Source organism: Nerophis ophidion, linkage group LG11 (assembly GCF_033978795.1).
Source record: "Nerophis ophidion isolate RoL-2023_Sa linkage group LG11, RoL_Noph_v1.0, whole genome shotgun sequence".
Lineage (NCBI taxonomy): Eukaryota > Metazoa > Chordata > Actinopteri > Syngnathiformes > Syngnathidae > Nerophis > Nerophis ophidion.
In genome coordinates this window covers 24944837-24968495 of record NC_084621.1, presented here as the reverse complement: position 1 = coordinate 24968495, position 23659 = coordinate 24944837, and the positions used below count along the sequence as shown (strand labels likewise).

General features: G+C 42.4%; 1 protein-coding gene across 2 annotated transcripts in view; it reads left to right on the top strand.

Annotated features, from left to right (window-relative positions):
* LOC133561852 (raftlin-like) overlaps window positions 1–23659 on the top strand; it is a 268397-nt gene that overhangs the window by 107749 nt on the left and 136989 nt on the right. For both annotated transcript variants that reach the window (XM_061915456.1, XM_061915455.1), the window contains exon 3: window positions 10085–10262. In XM_061915456.1, coding sequence (XP_061771440.1) covers window positions 10085–10262 — 178 coding nt within the window. The remainder of the gene's footprint in view (window positions 1–10084; window positions 10263–23659) is intronic.

The following is a 23659-nucleotide window of genomic DNA, read 5'->3' as shown; positions in this document are numbered from 1 at the left end:
AGAAGATGATGAATTTTGAAGATGAAGCATTTTGAAGAAGACGATGATGAATAATTTTGAAGAAGAAGAAGAAAATTAATTTTGAAGAAGAAAAATAATTTTGAAGATGAAGAACTAGATGAATTTTGAAAAAGAAGAAATAGATGCATTTCGAAAAAGAAGAAGAAGAAATAGATGAATTTTGAAAAAGAAGGAGAAGAAGAAGAAATGGGGTGAATTCTGAAAAAGAAGAAAAATTATTTTTGAGGAATTTTTAAAAAGAAGAAGAAGAACATGATAAATTTGGAGAAGAAGAAATAGATGCATTTTGAAAAAGAAGAAGATGAAATAGGTGAATTTTGCAAAAGAAGGAGGAGAAGAAGGAGAAGACATATATGAATTTTGAAAAAGAAAACATTTTTTGAAGAATTTTGAAAAAGAAGAAGAAATAGATTAATTTTTAAAAAGAAGAAATAGATGAATTTAAAAAAAGAAGAATTTTGAAGAATAAAAAAAATAATTTTGAAAATGAATAATAAAAATAAGAAGAAGAAAAAAATGAACTTTGGAAAAGAAGAAAAATAATTTTGAAGAAGAATTTTGAAAAAAAAGAAGAAATAGATGAATTTTGAAGAAGAATTTTGGAAAAGAAAAATTTTGAAGAATTTTGAAAAAGAAGAATAGATGAATTTTGAAAAAAAAAGAAGAAATAGATGAATTTTAAAATAAGAATAATTTTGAAGAATAAAAATAATTTTGAAAAAGAATAATGATAATAAAAATAATAAGAAGAATTGGATGAATTTTGAAAAAGAAGACAAAGAAATAGATGATTTTTGGTGTAGAAAACCATATTTGTGAATGCTTTGGATCATTCACACAATAACAATAATAAAAAATAAATATATTATAAAAAAGAAAAATACAAAAAGTATATATGTATATACATATATATATTTGTATTTTTTAATTCTATTTATCTTTTTACTTTTTATACTTGGGACTTACCGCGGGCCGGATTTGGGACGCTGGCGGGTCTTACCCGGCCCGTGGGACGCAGCTTAGGGACCCCTGGTTTTAAAACGCAATTTGTGCTCTACAGTCCAGAAAATCGGGTACACATGAAGTACTATCGTTCATTACTGGGGTGTTTATACCACAATAGCGGTACTTTATTCAAATACATCAACACACACCAACCCGAGAGCTCCAAAGCCGACACGAGGAAACAGGAAGACGCGTTCTTGGCTTCGTGTGATTTACCAGGACAGAACACGGACGCAACCGCGTCCTCGCCGCCGAAATAGCCGCTTCTTCAGCCTGACAGCAAACAAATTGGTTTTCCGGCAAATTGTGTTAGCCTGCAGAGTGAGACAGTACCATTAAACACAGAGGGGCGGGGGTTTGGGAGGGGGGGTACCCTAAGGCTAAGGTGACGTTGACAGGCCAGGATCCAGAATTGCTGAAGGAGTGAGCGCTCATAATCAAAGACGGCAGCAGACAATTTAAAGGGGAAATTGTCGCTGCACGGCATAACTTCTTTATTGGCGTTGGAATAAAGGTTGGTTTGACACAGGTGAGGCGCTGATAACGGGATCAAACGGCGGGGTGGATAATGTATGCCAGCCTGTTTCCTCTGCCATGCAAATGCGGTGCCAGCTTCCCTCCCAGAGGCGCCCTCCTGTGCCCAATCTTTCCGCCTGTTAATTTTGTATTTATTCATCTATTTTTAAACGTGCCCGGCTGACTGACGGGGGAGACGTGGCGGCGGCGCGGGAAGTGGCACCAGATCAAAGTTGGGTGACGTTAATCATTCAAAGAGGTCGCATTTTGATTTGTCATCATTTGAAACACTTCCTGGTGGTCTATGTCAGTGGTTCTCAAACGGTATGTGGAGGTTGCCCTCCTGTGGTTGGTTCTCCTGGCCGACAGATCTTCGGGAGCCCGGTAGACAGTTTAAATAAAGTCTTTTATTTTTGCATGGCTTGCTTTCCAGCAATATGTGTGTGTCTCTGCGGGTACGTCTCTCCCTGGCTCCAACTCCAACACCTTCTCTCGTCCCGGCTGCTGCTAATGAGGACGACAGGTGATTAGATAGGCTGAGGCTTAAGTGAAATGTTATGGCATAGTGAGTAGAGCGGCCTGGTTCGCTCCCCGCCTCTCGACATCCAAATCGCTGCCGTTGTGTCCTTGGGCAGGACACTTCACCCTTTCCCCCGGTGCTGCTCGCAATGGTGAATGAATGATAGGTGGTGGTCAGAGGGGCCGTAGGCGCAAACTGGTGGCCTCGCTTCCGTCAGTCTACCCCACGGCAGCTGTGGCTACAAATGTAGCTTACCACCACCAGGTGTAAATGAATGAGGTTTTCCCACTTCTCTGTGAGCGCTTTGAGTATCTAATAACAGAAAAGCGCGATATAAAATCTAATCATTATTATTATTATTATTATTATTATTATTGTTATTGTTCAATAACAAGTCCCAGCTGGGCAATCTACTCACCTGCCACAGACTTCGAGGCCGGTCCTTACACAATCCGCTCTGCGGCAGGCCCGCGGACCACGCTCCCCTCCACACATCTAGTGCGCATGCGGCTCTTTACTGTCACCCTAGTGACTCCTTGCCGCATTTTTGAAATAGGATTAAACATGGAAAAAGACGGGAGAAAGGATAAACATGACACAAACAGTTTCAATTGTTAGAAAGCCCACTTTAATATGTTTGTGTGCATGCTTCACTAGTGAACATCGTTTTGTCCCACTCATTTTGGCGGTTCCTGAACTCATAGTTGATATACATGTAAAATATTCCACTCATTTTGTCCACCAAACGTTTTATACTGTACGAGAATACACAAAAGGGAGCTTTGTTGATTGTTTTGACTTGTCCGAGTGCTAATCAGGCATATTTGTTCAATGCACGACTGCAAGCTAATCGATGCTAACATGCTATTTAGGCTAACTGTATGCACATATTGCATCATCATGTCTCATTTGTGGGTATATTTGAGCTCATTTAATTTCCTTTACTTGCGTCCTCTGTGTATTTAATTGTTATTTGCATGTCTCATGACACATGATCTGTATGCAATTTTGGCTGCACTTCTGATAGTTGTTTGTGTGCCATGTTGTGCCAGACCACAGCAAACGTTACCCAGCTTGTATAGATTGTTATAAATCTATACAGTAGCTATTTTAGCTACTGTAGCTAAAACAGACACATGTGTTGCCTTCATTATAACACTTGTATAAGGCGTTTAATGTCATTTTGATAGTAGGCTTTAATAGCTAATATAGACACTTTCATCATGCGTTGCCTTCATTATAACACTTTTATATACGGCTTTTAATTTTTTGTGGCTCCAGACAGATTAGTTTTTTTGTATTTTCGGTTTTCTACGTTTTGGGTTGCCGACCCCTTATCCTAAGTATCACTTATTGAATATTCAAACGCAGTGTTACTGTTCAAACTGTGTGTAATGTTACATTGTGTGTAGGTCAAAATCAATATTATTGAATGTGTTTCCCTAATTTGGCAGTTTATAACACCTCAGTGTCAAATATTTTGTTAGTTGATGAATGATACTTGTCAGGATGCTAACATTAGTTTGCTAGTTTTTTTTTGTTTTTGTTTTTTTTAACTATATTTGTAGGTATACACCTTAATCATATTTTGGTACTTGATGCATGATACTAGCATTTCCCCCCAAAAAATTCAGGCACACAACTCTGAGTAATATATTTTGGTACTCACTTAGCTTTTTCAGCGGAGTGTATATATTTTGATAGTTCCTAATGCTAACCGTAAGCATGTTATTGTTAGCAGGTTAGCTTTATGTTTTCAGCTCATTTTGTTCATATTTTTGGTTATCTTTTTGGCGCTTTTTGCATCATAAGTCACCTTTAAACACGCGGAAATAAAAATCTATTGGCCTGTAGTGATGATGCAAAGTGTATTTGAAGTATTTGTAGAATGTAGTATTGAATGTTTGAAGTATTTGTAGAATGTAGTATTGAGTGTTTGAAGTATTTATTCTGCAGTCTGACCTTCTGGTGACCTTCCTTCGTTGGCGAATGAACCCGAACTGAGTTTTCCCGCCTTTAGTGACAGCTGCAGCAGACAAGCGGAACTACACAATACACCCCCCACCCCGACCCTGCCTCACACCCCCTCTCCCACGTGGCATCCCCGTCTTGGCTCTCCCGCATGTGCCACAGCTGTTTGTCCCGCGGCGATGGCGGCGGGCCAACATGAAGCAGCAGCTCCTTGCTCCAACCTCTTCTTATCCACTCCCGCCTCCTTCGTCTCCGCGTTCAACGCCGTCGGTCTTGATGCGCTCGTTAGCGCGGGGCCCTGATTGTCGGCGTGTGGCGTCATTAGCTCATGGCCGCGGGTACGACTCCGCGACCTCTTTAGCTTCCCGTTACTCAACGACCCCTCGCTGATTGCGGCACGTGCCGGGCTCTCTGACGCTTTGCCGCGTCAGCAATCAGCGCTGATTGGCTTTTGATGGTCTCCTATTAGGCTGTTGTGAGGGTCTGCGTGAGAATAATTCACAACCTGGCAAATGACTTTCCGCACATCTGCATTCGCAAATTGTCACAACCTTATTTATTTCTTGGAGGACATTTTTAATCATAGCTAACCGTTTCTGCAGCTGTCGTTTCTCGTTTGGGAATGACATTTACACGCTCCGTTCACCCTTTCATCACTTTGGCAACCAGGAAAAGCAGACACGTTTTGTTAACTAGAAAAGTACTGAGTTCATGCTACTTTTGGAATAGACACCGGCACGCAACCTTTACAGGTGTTTATGCAAAGCGAAAGCCGTTTATCCACAACACCCGGAAACGCTGCATGTGTTCATATTATTTGTATTTAATATTTAACAGTGTGATAAAGAGGATTTCAGTAGTGTGTGAGAGGTTTTGAGTAGCGTGTATGTGAGAGGATTTGAGTAGTGTATGAAAGGATCTCAGTAATGGGTATAAGAGCATATCAGTCGTGTGTATGAGAAAATTTCAGTAGTGTTTATAACAGGATTTCAGTAGTGTGTATTAGAGGATTTCAGTAGTGTGTGAAGGGATTTGAGTACTGTGTGTGTGAGAGGATTTCAGTAGTGTATAAAAGGATTTCAGTAATGTGTATGAGAGGATTTCAGTCGTGTGTATGAGAGAATTTCAGTAGTGTGTGTGAGAGGATTTGAGTTGTGTGTGTGTTTGAAAGGATTCCAGTAGTGTATGAAAGGATGTCAGTAATGTGTATAAGAGGATTTCAGTCGTGTGTATGAGATAATTTCAGTAGTGTTTATACCAGGATTTCAGTAGTGTGTGAGAGGATTTGAGTACTGTGTGTGAGAGGATTTCAGTCGTGTGTATGAGAGGATTTCAGTTGTGTGTATGAGAGAATTTCAGTAGTGTGTGAGAGGATTCGAGTTGTGTGTGTGTTTGAAAGGATTCCAGTAGTGTATGAAAGGATGTCATTAATGTGTATAAGAGGATTTCAGTCGTGTGTATGAGATAATTTCAGTAGTGTTTCTACCAGGATTTCAGTTGTGTGTATAAGAAGATTTCAGTAGTGTGGGAGAGGATTTGAGTACTGTGTGTGTGAGAGGATTTCAGTAGTGTATGAAAGGATGTCAGTAATATGTATGAGAGGATTTCAGTCGTGTGTATGAGAGAATTTCAGTAGTGTGTATGACAGGATTTCAGTAGTGTGTGTGTTTGAAAGAATTCCAGTAGTGTATGAAAGGATGTCAGTAATGTGTATAAGAGGATTTCAGTGGTGTGTATGAAAGAATTTCAGTAGTGTTTATACCAGGATTTTAGTAGTGTGTATAAGAAGATTTCAGTAGTGTGTGAGAGGATTTGAGTACTGTGTGTGTGTGAGAGGATTTCAGTAGTGTATGAAAGGATGTCAGTAGTGTGTATGAAAGGATGTCAGTAGTGTGTATGAGAGAATTTCAGTAGTGTATGAGAGGATTTCAGTAGTGTGTGAGAGGATTCGAGTTGTGTGTGTGTTTGAAAGGATTCCAGTAGTGTATGAAAGGATGTCAGTAATGTGTATAAGATGATTTCAGTCGTGTGTATGAGAGAATTTTAGTAGTGTTTATACCAGGATTTCAGTAGTGTGTATAAGAAGATTTCAGTAGTGTGTGAGAGGATTTGAGTAGTGTGTGAGAGAAGATTTCAGTGGTGTATGAAAGAATGTCAGTAATGTGTATGAGAGGATTTCAGTCGTGTGTATGAGAGATATTCAGTAGTGTGTATGACAGGATTTCAGTAGTGTGTGAGAGGATTCGAGTTGTGTGTGTGTTTGAAAGGATTTCAGTAGTGTGTATAAGAAGATTTCAGTAGTGTGTGAGAGGATTTGAGTAGTGTGTGAGAGAAGATTTCAGTGGTGTATGAAAGAATGTCAGTAATGTGTATGAGAGGATTTCAGTCGTGTGTATGAGAGATATTCAGTAGTGTGTATGACAGGATTTCAGTAGTGTGTGAGAGGATTCGAGTTGTGTGTGTGTTTGAAAGGATTCCAGTAGTGTATGAAAGGATGTCAGTAATGTGTATGAGAGAATTTCAGTACTGTGTGTGAGAGGATTTCAGTCGTGTGTATGAGAGGATTTCAGTCGTGTGTATGAGAGAATTTCAGTAGTGTGTGAGAGGATTCGAGTTGTGTGTGTGAGAGGATTTCAGTTGTGTATGAAAGGATGTCAGTAATGTGTATGAGAGAATTTCAGTACTGTGTGTGAGAGGATTTCAGTCGTGTGTATGAGAGGATTTCAGTCGTGTGTATGAGAGAATTTCAGTAGTGTGTGAGAGGATTCGAGTTGTGTGTGTGTTTGAAAGGATTCCAGTAGTGTATGAAAGGATGTCATTAATGTGTATAAGAGGATTTCAGTCGTGTGTATGAGAGAATTTCAGTAGTGTTTTTACCCGGATTTCAGTTGTGTGTATAAGAAGATTTCAGTAGTGTGGGAGAGGATTTGAGTACTGTGTGTGTGAGAGGATTTCAGTAGTGTATGAAAGGATGTCAGTAATATGTATGAGAGGATTTCAGTCGTGTGTATGAGATAATTTCAGTAGTGTGTATGACAGGATTTCAGTAGTGTGTGTGTTTGAAAGAATTCCAGTAGTGTATGAAAGGATGTCAGTAATGTGTATAAGAGGATTTCAGTGGTGTGTATGAAAGAATTTCAGTAGTGTTTATACCAGGATTTCAGTAGTGTGTATAAGAAGATTTCAGTAGTGTGTGAGAGGATTTGAGTACTGTGTGTGTGTGAGAGGATTTCAGTAGTGTATGAAAGGATGTCAGTAGTGTGTATGAAAGGATGTCAGTAGTGTGTATGAGAGAATTTCAGTAGTGTATGAGAGGATTTCAGTAGTGTGTGAGAGGATCCGAGTTGTGTGTGCGTTTGAAAGGATTCCAGTAGTGTATGAAAGGATGTCAGTAATGTGTATAAGAGGATTTCAGTCGTGTGTATGAGAGAATTTTAGTAGTGTTTATACCAGGATTTCAGTAGTGTGTATAAGAAGATTTCAGTAGTGTGTGAGAGGATTTGAGTAGTGTGTGAGAGAAGATTTCAGTAGTGTATGAAAGAATTTCAGTAATGTGTATGAGAGGATTTCAGTCGTGTGTATGAGAGAATTTCAGTAGTGTGTATGACAGGATTTCAGTAGTGTGTGAGAGGATTCGAGTTGTGTGTGTGTTTGAAAGGATTCCAGTAGTGTATGAAAGGATGTCAGTAATGTGTATAAGAGGATTTCAGTCGTGTGTATGAGAGAATGTCAGTAGTGTTTATACCAGGATTTCAGTAGTGTGTATAAGAAGATTTCAGTAGTGTGTGAGAGGATTTGAGTACTGTGTGTGAGAGGATTTCAGTTGTGTATGAAAGGATGTCAGTAATGTGTATGAGAGAATTTCAGTACTGTGTGTGAGAGGATTTCAGTCGTGTGTATGAGAGGATTTCAGTCGTGTGTATGAGAGAATTTCAGTAGTGTGTGAGAGGATTCGAGTTGTGTGTGTGTTTGAAAGGATTCCAGTAGTGTATGAAAGGATGTCATTAATGCGTATAAGAGGATTTCAGTCGTGTGTATGAGAGAATTTCAGTAGTGTTTTTACCAGGATTTCAGTTGTGTGTATAAGAAGATTTCAGTAGTGTGGGAGAGGATTTGAGTACTGTGTGTGTGAGAGGATTTCAGTAGTGTATGAAAGGATGTCAGTAATGTGTATAAGAGGATTTCAGTGGTGTGTATGAAAGAATTTCAGTAGTGTTTATACCAGGATTTCAGTTGTGTGTATAAGAAGATTTCAGTAGTGTGGGAGAGGATTTGAGTACTGTGTGTGTGAGAGGATTCCAGTAGTGTATGAAAGGATGTCAGTAATGTGTATAAGAGGATTTCAGTGGTGTGTATGAAAGAATTTCAGTAGTGTTTATACCAGGATTTCAGTAGTGTGTATAAGAAGATTTCAGTAGTGCGTGAGAGGATTTGAGTACTGTGTGTGTGTGAGAGGATTTCAGTAGTGTATGAAAGGATGTCAGTAGTATGTATGAAAGGATGTCAGTAGTGTGTATGAGAGAATTTCAGTAGTGTATGAGAGGATTTCAGTAGTGTGTGAGAGGATTCGAGTTGTGTGTGTGTTTGAAAGGATTCCAGTAGTGTATGAAAGGATGTCAGTAATGTGTATAAGAGGATTTCAGTCGTGTGTATGAGAGAATGTCAGTAGTGTTTATACCAGGATTTCAGTAGTGTGTATAAGAAGATTTCAGTAGTGTGTGAGAGGATTTGAGTACTGTGTGTGAGAGGATTTCAGTTGTGTATGAAAGGATGTCAGTAATGTGTATGAGAGAATTTCAGTACTGTGTGTGAGAGGATTTCAGTCGTGTGTATGAGAGGATTTCAGTCGTGTGTATGAGAGAATTTCAGTAGTGTGTGAGAGGATTCGAGTTGTGTGTGTTTTTGAAAGGATTCCAGTAGTGTATGAAAGGATGTCATTAATGTGTATAAGAGGATTTCAGTCGTGTGTATGAGAGAATTTCAGTAGTGTTTTTACCAGGATTTCAGTTGTGTGTATAAGAAGATTTCAGTAGTGTGGGAGAGGATTTGAGTACTGTGTGTGTGAGAGGATTTCAGTAGTGTATGAAAGGATGTCAGTAATGTGTATAAGAGGATTTCAGTGGTGTGTATGAAAGAATTTCAGTAGTGTTTATACCAGGATTTCAGTTGTGTGTATAAGAAGATTTCAGTAGTGTGGGAGAGGATTTGAGTACTGTGTGTGTGAAAGGATTCCAGTAGTGTATGAAAGGATGTCAGTAATGTGTATAAGAGGATTTCAGTCGTGTGTATGAGAGAATTTCAGTAGTGTTTATACCAGGATTTCAGTAGTGTGTATAAGAAGATTTCAGTAGTGTGTGAGAGGATTTGAGTACTGTGTGTGTGAGAGGATTTCAGTAGTATAATGAAAGGATGTCAGTAATGTGTATGAGAGGATTTCAGCCGTGTGGATGAGAGGATTTCAGTAGTGTGTGAGAGGTTTTGAGTAGTGTGTTTGAAAGGATTCCAGTAGTGTATGAAAGGATGTCAGTAATGTGTACGAGGATTTCAGTCGTGTGCATGAGAGAATTTCAGTAGTGTGTAAGAGGATTTCAGTAGTGTGTGAAGATTTCAGCATTCCGTGAGAGAATTTCAGTCGTTTGCATGAGAGGTCATTCGGAATAATGTCCCTAAGGGGCCTCTCAGAGTGGTGTGATTCTTTCCCAGACAGAAGAGTAAAACTCAAACCTTCAGGTAAAGTTAAAGTACCAATGATTGTCTCACACACACACACTAGGTGTAGTGACATTTGTCCTCCGCATCTGACTCATCACCCTTGTTCCAACCCCCTGGGAGGTGAGGGGAGCAGTGAGCAGCAACGGTGGCCACGCCCGGGAATCTTTTTTGGTAATTTAACCCCCAATTCCAACCCTTGATGCTGGGTGCCAAGCAGGGAGGTAATGGGTCGCATTTTTATAGTCTTTTGGTACGACTCGGCTGGGTTTGAACTCACCACCTGCGGATCTATTATTGGTAAGTCTAAAAGTGTGTTTCTTCCTAATGTGTGTGTCTCAGGGGGGACGTCCACGCTGCGCCTGTCCTCCGTGCGAGAGCTGCCGGGACAGCTAGAGGATCTTTACCAGCAGGGCTTCGTTTTGGCAGCCATCCATCCCTTCATCCATCCCTGCGGCCCGGAGTCCAACAGCCCGCAACACCAGCTCTACCGCGCGGTCCTGGTGCAACTCAGTGACGGGTACGTGTATTTGCTCTCTTTTTTGTTGTTGTTGTTGTTGTTGTTTTTAAGTCTGACTGAGACTTGGGAACGGACTCAGACTTCACCCCCCGGTCTCTGCTACAACGAGGATCAGGAACCTCGGAAAAGAGTCGACACACCGACCGGAGTCGTGCACGGAAAACAAATAAAGCGTCAGTTGGGGCTTCGTAATAACAGGAAAGTTGTTTTGGTCCTCGTTAGAAGTTAATCAAGAACTCGTTAGCGATTCGACACGACTGCAGCAATCGCAAATATAAAATAATCCGGGTTAACTATCAGAAATATTGTGTGAAAACGGATACAACAGAATTTAGTCCAAACAACTACACTAGTTTTATGGAGTTATGTGATAATGATGAACACTATTTGACTTCTTCCGTCAAACACACTATCAGCAGCTTCCCCAGATTAGCACGGACAAACACCCCGTGGCTAAGATATTATTTTAACATGTTTGACTGGCGTCACCGACCTATCCTGCTTCAGTACGGCGCGGACTAGCTCGTTAGATAGCTAAAACAAAGTTAACGGCCATGTTTTTTGATGACTGTTCTTCACACTCAATTTTTTCCGTTCCATGGTTAAAAAAACTAAGGTATCTGCATCCCTAGCTTCAAGCTAACGCTTGCAAGGAAGTTCGGATTTCACGGGGGTTCATGCTGGCATCCGCTGAACCACTAGCGGTGTGATTGACGCTTAAAGCAAAACATTTGTAGGTCGGGGTACCTAACTATCAGACACTGATGTCCTCACGTTGTCTCTTTGATCCTCGCTTATAAAGAAACAATCGATGTCCCTGACCACCTGAGGGCACCAAAGACTGTGAATGCTTTAAAAAAAGGCTTAAAAACCCTTCTTTTTATAATTTCTTTTTGGGGGGGGATATATGCATACTAGTTTTAGTTACTAGGTTGTGATATTTAATTTTTTTTAATTATCTTTTTATTTATTTATTTTTTTAATACACTGTAGCACTTCAAGGTTGTTTGCTCAATGTAAAATGCTTTTTTTTTTTAAATATTATTATTATTATTAATCGTTAGCATGTTGCAGTCACATTGTAACATCATGCTCGGTTAGCATGTCCTTTGACAAAAAACAACAAAACACATCAGACGTCCCAAGTCTGTAGCTGACTGACGGACAGTTGGCAGGGGTCCAGGCTTCATTTTAAGATGTGTAGCAAAGCCGGATTATTATTTTTTTTATTTTATTATATTTTTTGGGGGGTCAGAGGCGGTATCATGGCCAATTTGTTTTCAAAATTGTTTTCCCTGTGGTCACTGGTGGCAGGTATGCGTGTGAGTGACAGTAAGAAGAGCTTTGATTCATAGTTTGGCGCTACCTGTTTGCATTATTTTCTACGGAATTTTCACATTACCCTGGCTTGTGGGGAAACATGTTAGCAACATTAGCACAGCTAGGGTAGCTACAGCGCTAACATCGCAGTCACATGTTGACATCGACATCCCGCCAGGTTAGCATATCAGCCCAAGAAAAACACAACGGTCAGACTTCCATTTTCCAAGCTGCGTTTTAAGACGTGTAGCAAAGCCAGTTTTTTTTACTCACCTAGCACAGGTCAGAGGCTGGACAAGCCGCCCCCTGTTACACTTTTTCAGTTTCCCCGAGGGTTTTGTTTTGATTGTGTTTGGCATTCCTCTTCACGCTGTCGCCAGGAAAAAATGATCCTCAGTCGTAAAAAAAATCAAGATGATTCATCACTCGACAATCTCAGTTTGATTGCTTGTGTGTTGTGTTTATGCTCCGTGACGCAAACACTTCTGACAAGAAGCAACACACAAATGAGGCTGAATCAACACGAACTTATGTTTATTGTTTCCCTTTGTTTTGGTTCAAGTTCCTTTCTAGCGCATTTATTTTAAGTCCACTTCCTATTTTTTTTTTTTTGAAAACCTGGTCCTGATTTCCAATCAGGAGGGTTAATAAACCAGTGTTGTCAATAGAGATGGGTACTGTCCACATTGGAACGGATACAAATACCAATTCCTGATACCTTGAAATCGATTCCGGCATTTAATTTTCCGTACTTTTTTGTGTGTTAACAAGTAAAATTGTTTTTCATAATAGAATTCCATTTTAATTGCAGTGTTTAAAAATGAGCTGATTATAAAAACTGTTGTCCGGTTAGGTTTCATGACCACGTTTCTGAGTAAGTGCAGTCGGTATAACATTCAGTTGCAGGTCAAAGATGTTTTTTCTTCCATTCAATTAAATTTATTTGGAACGTGTCAAATATGTGGCAGTAAAAAGATAAAATAAAATATATATATATGTATACACACACTATATATACTTTATTAGTATTTAGTCAGCCATCGATTGAGCAAGTTTTTCCACTTAAAATGATGACAGAGGTCTGTAATTTTCATCATAGGTACACTTCAACTGTGAGAGACAGAATATGAAAAAAAAAAATCCAGGAAATCACATTGTAGGAATTTTACAGAATTTATTTGTAAATTATGTTGTAATATAAGTATTTGGTCAACCATGCAAAACTCTCACTGATGGAAGGAGGTTTTGGCTCAAAATCTCACGATACATGGGCCCATTCATTCTTTCCTTAACACGGATCAATCGTCCTGTCCCCTTAGCAGAAAAACAGCCCCAAAGCATGATGTTTCCACCCCCATGCTTCACAGTAGGCCTGATGTTCTTGGGATGCAACTCAGTCTTCTTCTTCCTCCAAACACGACGAGTTGAGTTTATACCAAACTGGATACATGGATGATACAGCAGAGGATTGGGAGGATGTCATGTGGTCAGATGAAACCAAAATATAACTTTTTGGCATAAACTCAACTCGTCGTGTTTGAAGGAAGAAGAATACCAAGTTGCATCCCAAGAACACCACACCTACTGTGAAGCATGGGGGTGGAAACATCATGCTTTGGGGCTGTTTTTCTGCTAAGGGGACAGGACGATTGATCCGTGTTAAGGAAAGAATGAATGGGGCCATGTATCGTGAGATTTTGAGCCATCAGTGAGAGCTTTGAATGGTTGACCAAATACTTATTTTCCACCATAATTTACAAATAAATTCTTTAAAATTCCTACAATGTGAATTCCTGGATTTTTTTTTTCACATTCTGTCTCTCACAGTGGAAGTGTACCTATGATGAAAATTACAGACCTCTGTGATTATTTTAAGAGGGAGAACTTGCACAATCGGTGGCTGACTAAATACTGTTTTGCTCCACTTATATACACAATATATATACATACATATATACTATATATATATATATATATATATATATATATATATATATATATATATATATACACACACAATATATATATGTATTTGTATATATATGTAATATATATATGTATATATATAAAAAATGTGTGTGTATGTATGTATATGTATATATATATATGTGTGTGTGTGTGTATATGTATGTATACGTATATATATATATATTTTTTTGAAAACCTGGTCCTGATTTCCAATCAGGAGGGTTAATAAACCAGCGTTGTCAATAGAGATGGGTACTGTTCACATTGGAACCGATACAAATACCAATTCCTGATACCTTGTGTATGTATGTATATGTATATATATATATGTGTGTGTGTGTGTATATGTATGTATACGTATATATATGTATATATATATATATATATATAAATATAGATATATATATATATATATATATATATATATATATATATATATATATATATATATATAATACACACACTCAGCCCGGTCCCCGGCCAAATTGTTTTAACCCAACGTGGCCCCCGAGTCAAAAAGTTTGGGGACCCCTGATCTAAACTATATAAATTATTATTTAAAGCCATAACATAGGTAACTAACGCCTAATTTGGAGTTGTTGTTTTTTTTTTTTGTGTTAACTGTGACGTCATCGACATAAACCCACACAACTACTTAACTAAGTGTTCAGGGAAGACACTGAAAGACTTTTTCACCCCATTGCCAGTTGTCCGAAGAGGTCTTTCAGACTTGAAATGTTTTTTTCATGAAGACTCCAGACGACAAGGCGTATAAAAAGAGTCCTCGGAGTGTGGCGCGGCGGACATGGGAAGCAATTTGTAAGCCAGGCTAACACCCCCCCTTCGACAGGAACGAATGGTTCCATCGGAAAACATAAAATGTCACCTGTCAAATCCCACAATGTTCCATTAGGCAGCAACATGACTGAGGTGCAGTTGCGCTGGCGATGACTGATGGGATATATTCATCATCACGGCACGCTGCTAGGGAGGAAAGGAAGAAAAGAAGCATGAAGGATGCGAGGAAGAAAAGGAAGCAAAGAAGTTAGGAACGACGTGGGCGCCAAAGAGCCAGAGAGGTGATGTGTTCACATTGAATGACAAACAGGTGAACATCTCTGCTTTGTTGTCATAGCAATGGATGGAGGCCATGAGGCGGCTGAGCGCCCCGACAACACTCTTCCTGCGAAGAAAAAAGAGCCGTGGGGAGTCCACTTTTCGACGGGGAATCTTTTTATATTTCGGCGGTTATGTTATGTGTGCCTGTTGCACCAAGAAGCAGTTTTATTATGCAGCTCGCTCACCAACACGCCATTCCTCCCAGGGACCCTTTGCCTGACAACGTAGAAGTTTGACTGCCTGGGCCGTCACGTTAAAAGCTTCTCATTCGTTTGAAATGTGGCTTTTTTAGCACTGGCACAAAAAAAAAACCTCCATGACGTGTTTTTGGGAAGCTCAAAGTCCATCCATCCCTCTTCTTCCGCTTATCCGAGGTCGGGTCGCGGGGGCAGCAGCCTAAGTAGAGAAGCCCAGACTTTCCTCTCCCCAGCCACTTCGTCCAGCTCCTCCCGGGGGATCCCGAGGCGTTCCCAGGCCAGACAGGAGACATAGTCTTCCCAACATGTCCTGGGTCTTCCCCGTGGCCTCCTACCGGTCGGACGTGATCGAAACACCTCCCTAGAATGCTTAAAATGGTAAAGAAAATTATTTAATGGAATTATGCGATGATATATTCGAACTGAGCAAACATGCTCCAAACACGGAAATGATGCAACAACCAGGAACACACAAGCACCATGAAACAAATACAACAGGAAAATGCGGAAAAAATAAGAAGCTTAAATCACAATGAAACTGAAAGGTGGAAAAACTAAACAACACAAAAAACAAAAACAATGCAAATGTCAAAACCCAAACAAACTCCCCAAAACGGAAGTTAGCTGGGCTGCAAGGAAGCTAACCAAATTACCACAAAGTTAGCCAGACTACTGGGAAAATAAAAAGGGATATCAGGAAGTTAGTCAGCTTACCAGGGAGTAAGCTTGGCAACCAAGAAGTTAACCAGGATACCAGGGAGTAAGCCGGGCAACCAGGAAGTGAAGCAGGATACCAGGAAGTGAGCCAGGCAACCAGGAAGTTAAGCAGGACACCCAGAAGTTAACAAGTATACCAGGAAGTTAACCAGGATACCGTAAAGCAAGCCGGGCAACCTGGAAGTTATCCAGGATACCAGGAAGTTTGCCAGGTAACCATGAAGTTAAGCAGGATACCCAGAAGCTAACAAGTATACCAGGAAGTTAACCAGGATACCAGAAAGTAAGCCGGACAACCAGGAAGTTAACCATGAGATCCAGAGGGTAACAAGTATACCAGGATGTTAACCAGGATACCCAGAAGTTAACATGTGTACCAGGGTGTTAACCAGGATACCAGAAAGTAAGCTGGGTAACCAGAAAGTTATCCTGGATACCAGGAAGTTAGCCGGGCAACCAGGAAGTTGAGCGGGATACCCAGAAGTTAACAAGTATGCCAGGAAGTTAACCAGGATACCGGGAAGTAAGCCATGTAACCAGGAAGTTAACCAGGTTACCAGGAAGTAAGCCCTGCAACCAGGGAGTTAACCAGCATACCCAAAAGCTAACAAGTATACCAAGATGTTACCCAGGATACCAGGAAAATAAACAGAATACTAGTAAGTTAGCCAGGTTAACATACATTTTACAAAGTTAGCCATGATACCGGGATACAAGAAAGTTAGCCGGGCTACCAGAAAGTTAAACATCCATCCATCCATCCATCTTCTTCCGCCTATCAGAGGTCGGGTCGCGGGGGCAACAACCCAAGCAGGGAAACCCAGACTTCCCTTTCCCCAGCCACTTCGTCTAGCTCATCCCGGGGGATCCCGAGGCGTTCCCAGGCCAGCCGGGAGACATACTCTTCCCAACGCGTCCTGGGGGTCCCCGTGACCTCCTACCGGTTGGACGTGCCCTAAACACCTCCCTAGGGAGGCGTTCGGGTGGCATCCTGACCAGATGCCCGAACCACCTCATCTGGCTCCTCTCGATGTGAAGGAGCAGTGGCTTTTCTTTGAGCTCCTCCCGGATGGCAGAGCTTCTCACCCTATACCCTATCTCTAAGGGAGAGCCCCGCCACACGGCGGGGGAAACTCATTTCGGCCGCTTGTACCTGTGATCTTATCCTTTCGGTCATGACCCAAAGCTCATGACCATAGGTGAGGATGGGAACGTAGATCGACCAGTAAATTGAGAGTTTTGCCTTCCGGCTTAGCTCCTTCTTCACCACAACGGATCGGTACAACGTCCGCATTACTGAAGACGCCGCACCGACCCGCCTGTCGATCTCACGATCCACTCTTCCCTCACTCGTGAACAAGACTCCTAGGTACTTGAACTCCTCCACTTGGGGCAGTGTCTCCACCCCAACCCGGAGATGGCATTCCACCCTTTTCCGGGCGAGAACCATGGACTCGGACTTGGAGGTGCTGATTCTCATTCCGGTCGCTTCACACTCGGCTGCAAACCGATCCAGTAAGAGCTGAAGATCCCGGTTAGATGAAGCCATCAGGACCACATCATCTGCAAAAAGCAGAGACCTAATCCTGCGGTCACCAAACCGGATACCCTCAACGCCTTGACTGCGCCTAGAAATTCTGTCCATAAAAGTTATGAACAGAATCGGTGACAAAGGACAGCCTTGGCGGAGTCCAACCCTCACTGGAAATGTGTTCGACTTACTGCCGGCAATGCGGACAAAGCTCTGGCACTGATCGTACAGGGAGCGGACCGCCACAATAAGACAGTCCGATACCCCATACTCTCTGAGCACTCCCAACAGGACTTCCCGAGGGACACGGTCGAATGCCTTCTCCAACTACACAAAGCACATGTAGACTGGTTGGGCAAACTCCCATGCACCCTCAAGAACCCTGCCGAGAGTATAGAGCTGGTCCACAGTTCCACGACCAGGACGAAAACCACACTGTTCCTCCTGAATCCGAGGTTCGACTATCCGGCGTAGCCTCCTCTCCAGTACACCTGAATAAACCTTACCGGGAAGGCTGAGGAGTGTGATCCCACGATAGTTGGAAGACACCCTCCGGTCCCCCTTCCCCCTTCTTGAAGAGAGGAACCACCACCCCGGTCTGCCAATCCAGAGGTACCGCCCCAGATGTCCACGCGATGCTGCAGAGTCTTGTCAACCAAGACAGCCTCACAGCATCCAGAGCCTTAAGGAACTCCGGGCGGATCTCGTCCACCCCCGGGGCCTTGCCACCGAGGAGCTTTTTAACTACCTCAGCGACCTCAGCCCCAGAAATAGGAGAGTCCACCACAGATTCCCCAGGCACTGCTTCCTCATAGGAAGACGTGTTGGTGGGATTGAGGAGGTCTTCGAAGTATTCCTTCCACCTATCCACAACATCCTCAGTTGAGGTCAGCAGAATTCCATCCGCACCATATACGATGTTGATAGTGCACTGCTGCCCCTTCCTGAGGCGGCGGACGGTGGTCCAGAATCGCTTCGAAGCCGTCCGGAAGTCGTTTTCCATGGCTTCCCCGAACTCCTCCCATGTCCGAGTTTTTGCCTCAGCGACCGCTGAAGCCACACACCGCTTGGCCTGTCGGTACTTGTCCACTGCCTCCGGAGTCCTATGAGCCAAAAGGACCCGATAGGACTCCTTCTTCAGCTTGACGGCATCCCTCACCGCTGGTGTCCACCAAGGGGTTTTAGGATTGCTGCCTCGACAGGCACCAACTACCTTGCGGCCACAGCTCCGATCAGCCGCCTCGACAATAGAGGTGCGGAACATGGTCCACTCGGACTCAATGTCCAGCACCTCCCTCGTGACATGTTCGAAGTTCTTCCGGAGGTGGGAATTGAAACTTTCTCTGACAGGAGACTCTGCCAGACGTTCCCAGCAGATCCTCACAATGCGTTTGGGCCTGTCAGATCCGTCCAGCATCCTCCCCCACCATCGCAGCCAACTCACCACCAGGTGGTGATCGGTAGAAAGCTCCGCCCCTCTCTTCACCCGAGTGTCCAAAATATAAGGCCGCAAATCCAATGACACAACTACAATGTTGATCATGGAACTGCAGCCTAGGGTGTCCTTGTGCCAAGTGCACATATGGACACCCTTATGTTTGAACATGGTGTTTGTAATGGACAAACTGTGACGAGCACAAAAGTCCAATAACAAAACACCACTCGGGTTCAGATCCGGGCGGCCATTCTTCTCAATCACGCCTCTCCAGGTTTCACTGTCGTTGCCAACATGAGCGTTGAAGTCCCCCAGTAGGACAAGGGAATCACCCGGGGGAGCACTTTCCAGTACTCCCTCGAGTGTACCCAAAAAGGGTGGGTACTCCGAACTGCTGTTTGGTGCGTAAGCACAAACAACAGTCAGGACCCGTTGAACATGATACACATAAGTTAACGAGTATAACAGAACGTTAACCGGTGTAAACAGAAGTTAAACAGGGCACCAGGAAGTTAACCAGGATACCAGGAAAATAAACAGGATACTTATAAGTTAGCCAGGCTACCACAACGATAACATGGAAGTTAGCCATGATACCAGGATACGAGAAAGTTTGCCGGGCCACCAGAAAGTGAACCAGGATACCCAGAAGTTAACAAGTAAACTAGGAAGGTAACCAGAATACCAGGAAAATTAACAGGATACTAGTAAGTTAGCCAAATTTCCACAAAGTTAACCAGGAAAATAAACAGGATACTAATAAGTTAGCCAGGCTACCACAACATTAACATAGAAGTTAGCCATGATACCAGGATACAAAAAAGTTAGCCGGGCCACCAGAAAGTTAACCAGGGTACCCAGAAGTTAACAAGTATACTAGGAAGGTAACCAGAATATCAGGAAAATTAACAGGATACTAGTAAGTTAGCCAAGTTATCACAAAGTTAACAATGCTACCTGGAAGTTAGCTATGAAAACAGGATATAAGAAAGTTAGCCGGGCTACCAGAAAGTTAACCCGGATACCCATAAATCAACAAGTATACCAGGAAGTTTACCAGGACACCAGGAAGTTAACCATTATATCAGTAAAATGAACAGGATACTAAAAACTTAACGAGGTTAACAGAAATTTAACAATGCTACCTGGAAGTTAGCTATGATACCAGGATACAAGAAAGTTAGCTGGGCTACCAGAAAGTTAACCAGGATACCCATCAATCAACAAGTATACCAGGAAGTTTACCAGGACACCAGGAGGTTAACCGTTATAGCAGTAAAATGAACAGGATACTAGAAACTCAGCCAGGTTAACAGAAATTTAACAATGCTACCTGGAAGTTAGCCATGATATCAGGATGTAAGAAAGTTAGCCAAGGTACCAGAAAGTTAACCAGGATACACATAAGTTAACAAGTATTCCCGGATGTTAACAGGGGTAAACAGAAGTTAAACAGGATACCAGGAAGTTAACCAGGTTACCAAGAAAATAAATAGGATACTAATAAGTTAGCCAGGCTACCACAACGTTAACAATGCTACCTGGAAGTTGGCCATGATACCAGGAAACAAGAAATTTAGCTGGGCTACCAGAAAGTTAACCAGGATACCCAGAAGTTAACAAGTACACCAGGAAGTTAACAAGGATACCAGGAAGGCGAGAAGAAATGCTAAAAGTCAGCAAGTGTCAGCATCTCTTCATGCGATGAGACACTTTTTCTCCCTGGCACTCATCGAGGGTGGACGCTCCCCTCTCCTCTCCTGCTTGGCTTCTTTGTCTTGTCTTAACTTGCACTTCCCTCCAAATGTAAACATTGGAACTATTTAACTGGCCTCAACAAAATTGACAAGATCTTGGGTTCGGGGGAACCTGCTGTCGTGGCGAAGCGGTTGTGTCTGTACACACGACGGACTATTGGGAGAAGAAGGAGGGCCGCGTGCCTGGCGACCCTTTTCTGTCGAGGACGTGAAGATATCCACCTATTCGGAATTATGACAACAGGACATCTGCTGATCGGAGTAAGCGTTGCTCTGGTTTGTCGACAAATTGGAAGTTGCTGGCAGTCTTCAAAGTACCCCAAAGCTGCCACAATGCGAGAAGAACTGTGGATTACATCGGACTGTCTACCCCGCAGTTTTTGAGGACCAGTCATAGACAATTTGGAGTGAAAAGCAAATTTTATTTTCACTCGCATACAAAACTTGGATTGTTTCCCTGGCTTCGAGACTCTCCCGAAGGACAGTGCAGCGAAGACACAACAAACTACCTTCTTGTCTCTCATGGACACACACCTGTTGTTGTTGACTTTGGACTAGCGACTGCACAATACATCAATGCTGCGGAACAGAGACACACTATTGGCTTACACACACACACATCCACAAAAATATACACCACACATACACACCCCACCACCCCCACCCAACGCCCTTGACGCAAATCCCATAGGGGTGATGCATGGATGGTCAGTGCCTGAGAGCTGCGGCCTACCACCATGACCCCGAACTTCCTTCCCTCTGATGTATGTTGTAATATGTATATGTGCTTTGCTATGGAGGTTTTTCCCACTCCAGACAGGGCCCCCTTAGGAGCCCAGCATAGATTGTATTTTTTAATTATCCTTACACAGCGTTTACCTTTTTCCCATCTTTTACGGGGTGCCTTATGGTGACCCATCAGCGTTCTTGTTCTGTAACCCTGTACACTGTTTGTTTGTCTAATCTTGAACAGGATTGTGCTGAAAACAACGTTTTGTTGTACTTGTGCAATGACAATAAAGACCTATCCTATCCTATCCTATCCTATCCCTAGCAGAAGCTCTCATGCAGGCTCCTGCACGCCAGGTGTCCATGTTCAAGCTAGGAGACACACACACACACACAAACACACACACACACACATACACACAAAAACACACACATTCTTGTATTTGTTACGTTCTCGAGACCTGCGAAAAATCCCTCCCTCTTTAGGACCAGCCTTTCTAGATATTTGAAGATTAGTATTTACAACGTTAATCCATCCATCCATTTTCTACCGCTTATTCCCTTTTGGGGTCGCGGGGGGTGCTGGCGCCTATCTCAGCTACAATCGGGCGGAAGGTGGGGTACACCCTGGACAAGTCACCACCTCATCGCAGGGCCAACACAAATAGACAGACAACATTCACACCCACATTCACACACTAGGGTCAAGTTAGTGTTGCCAATCAACTTATCCCCAGGTGCATGTCTTTGGAAGTGGGAGGAAGCCGGAGTACCCGGAGGGAACCCACGCATTCACGGGGAGAACATGCAAACTCCACACAGAAAGATCCCGAGCCTGGATTTGAACCCAGGACTGCAGGACCTTCGTATTGTGAGGCAGACGCACTAACCCCTCTGCCACCGTGAAGCCCGTTAATAATATATTCATATTATGCAAATATGAAAAAGCTTGATGTAAAAAAAAAACAATCCTGACTTTGGAGCAATGTTCACAGACTCTAGTATTTGGCTCTCCATTAGATGCAATGCTTTTACGTATTAGGACCATGATTCATGTCTTAACTTGTCCACACCTCCTCATATGGAAGCTATTTTTCCTTGCTTATGTCTCAAGAATAGAAGATATTCAAGAACACACAAACACACACTTGTATTTACAACCTTCTTGAGACCTGAGAAAAATGCCTCCCTCTTTAGCACTAGCCTCTTTAGATGTATAAAGATGCATATTTACAACATTAATAATATATACATACTATGTAAATATTAAAAAAATGTGAACAATTTGTCAGAATTTCACAAGAAAAAAAATAATTTTGTCAGTATTATAATAAAAGTCGTCATTTTACTCGACGCAAGTCAAAATGTTATAAGAAAAACAGAACGTTTGTGCAATATTATGATAAAAACTGGAATTTTACTCAATAACAGTCGCAATTTCACAAGAAAAGCTTGAAAAGTCACAATTTTATAAGAAAACTTGAAAATGTTGGCACTATTATAACAATATTCGGAATTTTACTTGGCAAAATGTCGTAATTTTACTTCAAAAAATTTCACTGTTTTATTTTAAAACAATAAAATTGGCAATATCGTGATAAGCCTGAATTTTATATGACAAATGTCACCACTTTGCATTAAAAAGTAATAATTTTACGTGAGAATATTGCAATATTCCAAAAACAGAAAGAATATGAGAAATTGTTTCCAATTTTATAAGAAAAAAGTCGACACATTGTGAGAAAAAGACTGCCTTTAGTTATTTTTAAAAATGTATTGTTGGTAATTGTTTTTTAATCTTCCTTATTTCCATCCATCCATCCATTTTCTACCACTTATTCCCTTTCGGGGTCGCGGGGGGCATTGGTGCCTATCTCAGCTACAATCGGGTGGAAGAGGGTGTACACCCTGGACAAGTCGCTACTTCATTGAAAGGCCAACACAGATAGACAACATTCACATTCACACACTAGGGCCAATTTAGTTTTTATTCCATCCATCCATCCATCATCTTCCGCTTATCCGAGGTCTGGTCGCGGGGGCAGCAGCCTAAGCAGGGAAGCCCAGACTTCCCTATCTCCAGCCACTTCGTCTAGCTCTTCCCGGGGGATCCCGAGGCGTTCCCAGGCCAGCCGGGAGACATAGTCTTTCCAACGTGTCCTGGGTCTTCCCCGTGGCCTCCTACCAGCTGGACTTGCCCTAAACACATCCCTAGGGAGGCGTTCGGGTGGCATCCTGACCAGATGCCCGAACCACCTCATCTGGCTCCTCTCGATGTGGAGGAGCAGCGGCTTTACGTTGAGCTCCTCCCGGATGGCAGAGCTTCTCACCCTATCTCTAAGGGAGAGACCCGCCACACGGCGGAGGAAACTCATTTCGGCCGCTTGTACCCGTGATCTTATCCTTTCGGTCTTGACCCAAAGCTCATGACCATAGGTGAGGATGGGAACGTAGATCGACCGGTAAATTGAGAGCTTTGCCTTCCGGCTCAGCTCCTTCTTCACCACAACGGATCGATACAACGTCCGCATTACTGAAGACGCCGCACCGATCCGCCTGTCGATCTCACGATCCACTCTTCCCCCACTCGTGAACAAGACTCCTAGGTACTTGAACTCCTCCAC